The following is an 8,898-nucleotide window of genomic DNA, read 5'->3' on the forward strand; positions in this document are numbered from 1 at the left end:
AGGAAACTGAAAGGAAGAGCAGAGGTAGGAGGAAGACCAGCCACAGAAGTGCCAGGGAAGTGCAGTTCAAGAAGCCAGGGGTGACGGGCCCTGTCAGGTGCTGCAGCAATCCAGTATAAGGTATGAAAGGGTCCGCTGGGTTTAGCACGAGAAGGCCACTGGCAACCCCTGGGAGAGAAGCCCTACTGTTGGGGTGAGGAACAAAGGACACGGCAAGGGAGAGCAGAGCCGGCTGCTGACCCAGCAGTGAGGATGATACTGGCCTCCTGTGCCCTCTACCTTGTTTTCCCTTGTCTGCATAAGCTAAAAAGGCCTGGCCATCTCAATCCCGCCAGGAAGAAACCAAAATGTGCTACTCCTCTCAGGAACGGGAAATGCTGAAGTCAAGGGAATGAAGGGCTGTGGTGGGACTTGGGGCAGGATACAAAGAATTTCAAGCACAGGGGATTCCCTGGCTTTAAGGTCCTGCATATGCACTGTGCATCTCCGCACCTGCCCGTCCTGCTCTGACATACAGGACGTAGCTGGGAAGGGCTCTCGGGGAGGCTTCACTCCCGTATGTACTGCTGAGTACTTGCAAGGCACTGTAGTTGGAGTGCAAAGTCAGCAAATGCTGGTCTGTGCCAGGATCTGGCCCACCTTCTTAGAAGACTGAGGTCAGCTCCCTGGGAGCCAAGAGCACACAGAAGAGGGCCAGCCTCTGTGTGCTCTTAGAGTGACAAACCGTTTCTCCCCTCAGTCCCATTTCTTAAAAATTAGGCTATAACCCAGGCTGCCTGGAAGCCAATATCTATTTTCTTTCTCCTTGGGCCTAAGATAGAATTCAGCCAGAAACCACTCCTTTTCCCCAGGGGAAGGCTTACAAATAGGATATTGCAGATGTTCTGAAAGTCCAACCCAGTCCCAAACTGTCCTTCCTCTGCCCCCAGTGTCACAGCCATGGAGCCTTGGGGAAAGAAGAGATGGAAGAAAAGGGAGGGGCACGAGAAAGGCTGCTTCCGCCAATTCCCCTGACCCCGCTCGGCTCCTCATCTCTGCCCGTTTCTCACAAAGGGCAGTGAGAGCAGTCCTCTGGGAGGGCAAGACCCAAACCCAGGAAAGGAGCCTCTGGAGCAGAAAAACCAGTCCAGTCCAGGGCAGAAGGTCAACAGGAAGAAAGGGAGATGAACTTTCAGGATATTAAGGCAAACAGTGCCACCTAGAATCTTTATTCAAATGGGAACCAGCACTTGGGACAGAAATCACAGTTCAACAGCAAAAACTATTTCTCTCAGAAATGCCAAGCCACGGCCCCTCCCCACAGCCATGTGCCCAGAGAACTTATTCCTATCTGGTCTCCAGCTTCATAGCTCCTGCCCTGCCTGCCCCAGCTGAGCCAGAACCTCCTGACACCACGGAAGCGGGCAGGAGGGTCACAGAGAGCTCAGCTTCTGCCTAACCAGAGGGACCGTGGCCGCCTGGCTAAGCAGGCTCTGCCATCCTCCCCGGTGCCCTCTGAGGTCACAGCCTCTAGCAGCGTCAGATCTGAGCCAAGCTGAGCCCTTCAAGGAAGGAGAGGGTTGAGGGCTTCAGGGAGAGTCAAGGGGACAAGGGCCAGGGCCAGGGGACGGTGCCTTCCAGGCTCACAGCCCCCATCTAGTGCAGAGGCCCAGGCCCCGACTCTCCTGATCTTGTCCCCGCATCCCCTCCCCAAGGGGTTCAGTATATCTTCTGACGACTGGGTAGAATGGCCTCTTTGATGAAGGAGAAGACAACCAGGATCCCTAAGCGTTTGCCCCGCTTGCCTTTGGTGAAGTAATTGGAGACCACGTCATCTGTGGAGACATAGGCAGGGAGATGAGTGTGTGTGCCACCGTCTACATGGGAGCATGGTTGTCCCCACCTGGTGCCCGAGTGTTTCCATCACAGGGCTGGGCTCGGGCTCCCCACACGACCCAGGCCTTCTGAAGTCAACCCACTGAGACCCATGACAAACCCCTTCTCACCTCCTGGCTGCACGGTGGAGGGCAGGACGTTTTCCCCAGCCGACAGGGACACAAAGAACGCAAACGGGATTATCCACAGACAGAAAGTGAAATAGGCCAGGACCTAGCAACAAGAGACACTGAGAAGACGGTGCCCTGGAGGTGCCAAGGGTGGGTGACACATGGTCACCATGCATCTTGCAGAGGCGGACAAGAATGCACAGAAGGCCCCGCACCTATCTCTGAAGGAGGCCAGGAAGCAGAGAGAGGGCAACCCCAGACGTGGAGAATATCAGTGGGGAACGGTGCAGGTCGAGGATGACCGAGTAGGACCACAATCCCCAAACCCTGGTCACTAAGACAAACGACTCTTCCGAACTAAAGGAAGCAGATGGAGGGCAAAACCATGACTGACCCATATTCCCCCCAAAAGTGATCTTGTTCTTCCCAGGGGACCGAACCAGAGCAGGAGCATGTGGGGAACCCCTGAGAGGAAAAAAGCCTAGCAGGCTGCTGGGAGGAGCTGGGCTGCAGGGCTGCAAACTGCCCAGCCCCGTGAGGTCTGGGTCAGACAAGGCCAACCCAACACCCCGTCCCAACCTCATGGTGTTAGGCTGTGATCCTGGGAGAACCAAAAAACTCCCTGGGGGAGAGCAGCATCCTCCCCGTCTCAGCCAAAGACATCCCTGCCCCTCAGCCACACCACTTTCTAAACTCATCAATACTATTTTTTTTAAATGTGTTATCCCCGTGTAGACTAATTCAAATCTCAGATAAGTTCACGAAGCAAATCACCCAAGTCCCCTTTACTTCCTCTGTCCCTGCTGGTGGTATGACGTACCAAACACTTCTTACCTCTGAGAAAGGGTAATATTCTTCTGCAAAAAACTGAAACGCTAGGTAATGATTCACCACCACTAGCCCTGTTGAGGGAATGAAGAGTCAGTCAGTTTGGGGGGAAGACTAAAGAAGAAGCTGGACTTCTAACCTTCAAAAGGCCCCTGGGAGTTGGGAGCCCAAGTCTTAGTCCTGGTCTTACACCCAACTTAGAGTATGGCTATAAGCCAAGTACTCTACCCTCCGAAACACAGTTCTCCCTCTTTAAAAATAGGGTGGTTAGCTCCTACCTTCCCACTGCAGAAGGGTTAGAAGGCAGGTAAGAAAGCTCTCTGAATGGCATAAGAATGAGACTGGTTACAGAATCCAAAGCACTGTGACAATTAACCTGCTTTTAAATGGGTGTGAGTCCTGAAGAGTACCCTCCCCCGCACAGTGGGTGCAGGAAGTCATGTGAGGGCAGATAACGTACTCCCAAGAGGTTCCACTCTGAACTGGGCAGACCTCGAATAAGGAGGCTTTCACTCCTCAGGAATACAAGGGCACAGTTTGCTACATGCTCTGGGGTGCAATTTTAGGGTTCCTCCAAATTCTCGGGGAGAGGGTCCTTCCTCATTTTGCCCCAGGGTAGGGTTCACTGGTCTAAACTGGAATGTAAAGGACGCAGCCACATTTATGGAAGAGAGAGACAACTTGCAGATCCTGGGGACGCGCTGCTCAGAGAAAGGCATCCCGGCCTGTTCTCATGGTAAGGTGAAGGGCAGGCACCAAAACAAAGCACCTACTTAAACTGACCACCAGAGCCAAATGCCACGTCTTCTTTCTCTTTCCTCCTCTCTTGCCTTTCCCCTTCTAAGGCAGAGCTTGGCCGTGCCTAGCCACACGCTAAGACTGGGGAAACTGGAAGACTGATGGTGCCTAATGCCCACAGATCTTCAGCAAAACTCTCAGACATCTAAAGGGCAGGTTGGGGGAATAACAAAGGGACGCCAGAAGGGTCTGCTCCTATAGAAGCAGGGACAGGGAGGGTTCTACCCTCTGGGAAGATGCAGAAGAGGCCTGGTCTCCAGGGAAGGACTCCCCACACCAACCCTCACCAAACACATCCTCTGGTGGACTCCCCAAGGCACTCAGGGTAAGAGGCCAGTCCTAGCTTTAACCCGGTGCCCTTCTTGGGAATCTTCTCTTTCCACATTCGCCCACAGAAATAGTCAAACAGCTCTAGGAAACTCCCAATTACATGTACATCCTGCCCAAAGGCTAGATAACTAGTAATGATTAATGGGAGAAAAGATAATCCTGATAACCAAACACTTCCCAGAATCTTTTCTGGGGATATCTATACCTATCTACTATGTGTCAGCTGAGTCCATCATCTCTGAATAGATCAAGAACCCAAGGCCAGAGAGGAAAAATGACTCCCAGGATCAGAAAGCAGTGCCAGGTTAAAGGCAGAAAGGTGAGGGTCCTCTAAACGTTTGTCTACCCCAATACCGGTACCTGCAGGGGAGCCCATGGCCCCATGAAGCCTATGTTAATCAAGACTTTGGGCCAGGGCGTCTGGGTGGCTCAGTGGGTTAAAGCCTCTGCCTTCGGCTCAGGTCAAGATCCCAGGGTTCTGGGATCGAGCCCCACATCGGGCTCTCTGCTCAGTGGGGAGCCTGCTTCCTCCTCTCTCTCTCTCTGCCTGCCTCTCTGCCTACTTGTGATCTCTGTCTGCCAAATAAATAAAATCTTAAAAAAAAAAAAAAGACTTTGGGTCAGACGACTAGGCGGGGAGCTACCTGCCTGCCAGGGTAGGGCTTTGGGCTTTTCCTGGCCAAGTGGTTTCTTAGGGCCCATAACTACACATCAAACCCACATTTTCTCCCTTCTCAAATTCACCTCCTTGGGAAAGCCCTCCCTAAATATCCTACTCCCCCACGCCATCCCCCCAAATATTAGTCACTAGAGCCAAGTAGACTCTAGACTCCTCAAGTGTGAGAAGACCATGTTCCCAATCAGCCTGGCCTCTTGGAGGACCTGGGTTGAGTGGTTTGCCCCTCTTCTCTATATCCCCAGAGAGCCCTGGACTGAGCTGGCCAAGTTCCACCACCTCGACTGCCTCCCCAACCCTGCCCCTCTCACCGCATGAAAGGATGAAGTTAGGCGAGGTCAGCATGATGAAGGGGAAGGTCTGGAGGAGGCCAAAGTAGACGAGGTTGGTGAAGAGGCCCACGCCAATCATGAAGGTGGGGAAGCGCTCAAACACGTAGAGGCCAATCAGCACAGCTGTGGAGAACTGAAACAACCAGAGGGACACAGTGCAGGGAGCCTCTTCCAGGCAGCCTTCTTGGTCTTACTAACCACACCCACCTGCTCTGGGCAACACTAGGTTCATGCTTCAATCTCTTCTTGTTTCACAAGTCCTCCCCAACTTGTCTCTCAGTGCCCAAAGGGCAGCATCTTTTAATGGCATTCTCAAAATTTTTTACAGCAAAATGTAAACATTTTACAGATCAAATTTCAATTCTAGTCTCTTCTATTTTTTGAAAATGCCGATCATGACCTACTGAACTGATGACACAACCCAATAATGAGACCCATGACTTGAAAAACACTTCTGAAGGATTTACGATCTATGACTTGAAAAACACTTCTGAAGGATTTACGATCGTCAGCACTTAACAAATGGCAGTTGGTAGAATGAAGATTTAATTCCTGTACCAAAACCCACAGGCCAGGCCTCTGAACCCAGAGCTGACTGCTAATGGTCTTGTCTCCAATACTAACTCTCTACCCCAAGCCATGTCCTGAGTGGCTGCTGACACCAGGTGACTTGAGAGGCACTGGACTTCTCCCATCCAAATGGTCCCAATCCCCACACCTTCCTGAAGCTGGAAGGAATCTATCCGCCAGCAGGCACTCCTGTAACTTTGACATCAATGGCAAGGATTGTGTCTTCAGGAACAGAAGCCTTCTGTGAGACCGCGGGAGGGCAGGGCCTAGGCCAGGGAAGGCGTCTCTCCCTTAGGACAAGTTACTTGATCGAATCAGAACGAGGGCAATGAGTACAGTACTCTAACTCATGTACTCAAAACCGTCCTTAGGTTCGTTCTTCGTTCTAAATGCTGCAGAGGGAGCAAGGGGCTATAGAGTCAATGGGAAACAACCAAATGAAGGCCAAGCCATGGTCCTGTCACCACAGAGTGTGCACTCAGCTGTCACCCTAAGGATCTGAGAACAGGGTCTGCAGTGAAGCACTGCCACTTGGAGAAGGGGGGCGAGGAAACACCTGGACCCGGAGAGCAGACTCAGGAGACAAGGGGCAGGTGAAGGAGGTAGGGATGGTGCCCTCAGGAAAACAGCAGGGACAAAGGTCTCATCATCCCTGCCAAACTCTCCCCACTTCCTCCTTTGAGGCAGGCCAAAAGAGGCGATAATCCTGGGAAAAAACTGCCACTTACCCAGATCATGTATTTTATGATCCTGCTGGTGGCCACTGTATATTCTTCTATCAGTTCTGCCAGGTAATAAAGTCCAGCCGCTGGGGGGGTAGGGAAGAGGAGCAAGCAGGGAGAACATTAGCCAGGGTCACTTCCACCATCCCGGTCTGCCTCTGTCTGCAGCTGGGATCCCATCAACCCCTCATGAACTCCCTAAGGAACAAACCAAACAGCCCATGTGGGGTCCTCCCAAATCTGAAGAAGCAAAACTTTGTCAGGGCAACTGAAAAAAGATTTTGTAAAACTGAATGGAAAAACCTGTATCTGATGCCTCAGCACAATGCTAACCTCTGGTCCACGAAGGGGGAATTTCATTCACTCATTCACTAAATATCTGTTAGGCACCTAGTATGGGTCAAGTGCCGGGCCAGTCCAGGCAAGGTCCCTTCCCTGACCCAGCGTGGGTAGGTAGGGGTAGGGAGAGCAATCAGCCGATCCCGGTGTGACAGGTGCTACATCAGACAAAGTACAGGGCATAACCAAACCCCATAAGGAGAGCTTCCCGGAGGAGGTGAGATCTCGGCTGGGACCAAGAGTAAAAACTCGCCAGAGTTTAAGCGTGTCAAAGTCCAACAGAGTAGGCAGTGGGAAGGGCCACAAGCCAAAGGGTGGGGATAAGCGTCGGGGAAAAGTTCAGCGCGATAGGGCCACGAAGGTGGGCACGGCAGCGGTTGGGGATGCGCGAGCTCCGGCAAGGGGCACTCGAGTCAGCCACTCCCAAGCAGTGCCGGGGCGGGTTCAGTGACACCGGGAGGGACCCACGGTCCCACTGGGCTGGTGGGGTCAGCAAGAGGGGGCAGGATCCGGCGGGACAGGGAAGGGGAGGGATGCGAAGGCTGGAGCATGGGACAGGAGTCTCCCGGGTTGCTCCGGCGCCCCCTGATGCGACCGCCCTCGTGATGCGAACCCCGGCCAGCACAGATGCCGGGACAGGAGCCCGCGCGGACCCGGGTCGCGCACTCTCACCGACGGCCAGCGTGATGAAGGCCACCTGGATGAAGAGCGAAAGCCAGCTGAGCACGTACATGAACCACATGGCGCCCCCGCCCCGCCCGCCCCCGAGCGCCGGGACGGGCCTGCGCGCTTCGGCTCCGGCGACACGGAGCCGCCGCCACCGTCGCCGCGTCCCCGCCCCGCGGACGGCTAGAGGGCCGTGAGCCGCCGCCGAGAGGAGCCCGGCCGGAGCGCCGTCCCCGGCCGAACCCGGACTAGCGCCTCCCGCCGGCGCGGAAGACCAGCCGGCCGCGGCCGCGAACACCACCCTGCAGGCGGAGCCGCGGCCACCCGGAGCTGCACCCAGGGCCCGGCCCGCGACGCCGCCGGGGGAGGCAGGACGGTGCCCGAGGGCGGGGATGCGGCGCCTCCCGGAGGGACAGCCTTCGGGGCACTCCCAGGGCGCTCCCGTGCTGGCGTGGAGGGGGTCCGGGGCGCAAGAGGGCCGCCTGGCCGCACCCCAGCCGCCGCCGGCCGGAAGCCTGCAGGCAGGTCGCCCGCGGAGCTTGTCTTGCTGCCGCGGCTGAGTCGAACGACTTGGTTGCGTGCCTAACGCGGGCCAGGCCCTGTGCTAAAGGCCGCGCTGTATTTTCGGGAAGGAAGTTGATTTTAAGTCATTTCAGGATGGGGAAGCTGGGGCCAAGGAAGGTTACCTTGCCTCAAGTCATACATCTAGGAAGCGGCACGGGCGGGAGTTGGGCGCCTTTAATTAGTCATCCTCAGGCGTGAACTCTCCCTTTAGGCTGAGTTCCTTTAGGGTACCTTCTGCATCTTTGTGTCGCCGGCACATCGCCAGTGGCGGGCACGCAGCGCGCCCACTGGGCCCTGAATGCATTTACTAGACCTTGGAAGAGTTACTGAGGGGGCGGAAGGACAGCGGAGCCCTTGCTAAGAAGCTCCCCATCTAGTGGCCACGACAGGCATGCAAAATAAAGTGTTGGGGACTGAGCTAAGCTATTCATCTCAGGATGATCTTTATATGCATAAAAATGAATACACATTCCTCAAAGATTAAACATAGAACTACCAAATAGTGCATCGATTCCACTCCTCGGTATATACCCCCAAAGAATTGAAAGTAGGGACTCCAAAGAGTTAAGTTTACACCAATGCTCATAGCAGTTTTATTCATAAAGGTGGAAACATCCCAAAAGTTCAGCAGCAGGTGAATGGATAAACAAAAGGCGTTTTAGATATACGATGTGATACTATTTAACTTCAGAAAGACATGAGATTCTGATGCATGTTACATCATGAATAAACCTTTAAGACATGCTAAGTTAAACAAGTCAGACCCAAAAGAGCAAATATTGTATGATTTCACTTATCTGAGGTATCTAGAGTACTCAAAATTGTAAACAGAAAGTAGCCAGTAGAGGAGGGGAACAGAGAGTAATGGGGAGTTACTGTTTCATGGGTACAGAGTTCCAGTTGGGGAAGATGAAAAAGTTCTGGAGATGGATAGCGGTGATTATTGCCATTGTGAATATGCTTGATGCCAATGAACTGTACACTTAAAATGGATAAAATGGTCAATTTTGTGCTACATATACTTACCACAATAAAAAATACATAAGGCTACAACAAAGAAATTATACTGAAATGCAGGTATCAAAATA

General features: G+C 53.4%; 1 protein-coding gene across 2 annotated transcripts; it reads right to left on the reverse strand.

The window, feature by feature from the left end:
* Positions 1-1,169: 1,169 nt before the first annotated feature.
* TEX261 (testis expressed 261) lies at positions 1,170-8,091 on the reverse strand. Of its 2 annotated transcripts, none has more exons than XM_032352403.1 (6): positions 7,933-8,091; positions 6,248-6,327; positions 4,929-5,082; positions 2,820-2,887; positions 1,986-2,088; positions 1,170-1,814 (listed from the first exon to the last, which is right to left on the reverse strand). In XM_032352403.1, exons 1-6 carry the CDS (start codon positions 7,949-7,951, stop codon positions 1,699-1,701), a joined length of 540 nt encoding a protein of 179 aa, XP_032208294.1. In that variant the 5' UTR covers positions 7,952-8,091; the 3' UTR covers positions 1,170-1,698. The 2 variants fall into 2 exon arrangements, with proteins under 2 accessions (XP_032208294.1, XP_032208293.1); XM_032352402.1 differs by lacking the exon at positions 7,933-8,091 and adding an exon at positions 7,253-7,451.
* Between the last annotated feature and the right edge of the window lie 807 nt (positions 8,092-8,898).

Source organism: Mustela erminea, chromosome 7, assembly GCF_009829155.1.
Source record: "Mustela erminea isolate mMusErm1 chromosome 7, mMusErm1.Pri, whole genome shotgun sequence".
NCBI classification, from domain to species: domain Eukaryota; kingdom Metazoa; phylum Chordata; class Mammalia; order Carnivora; family Mustelidae; genus Mustela; species Mustela erminea.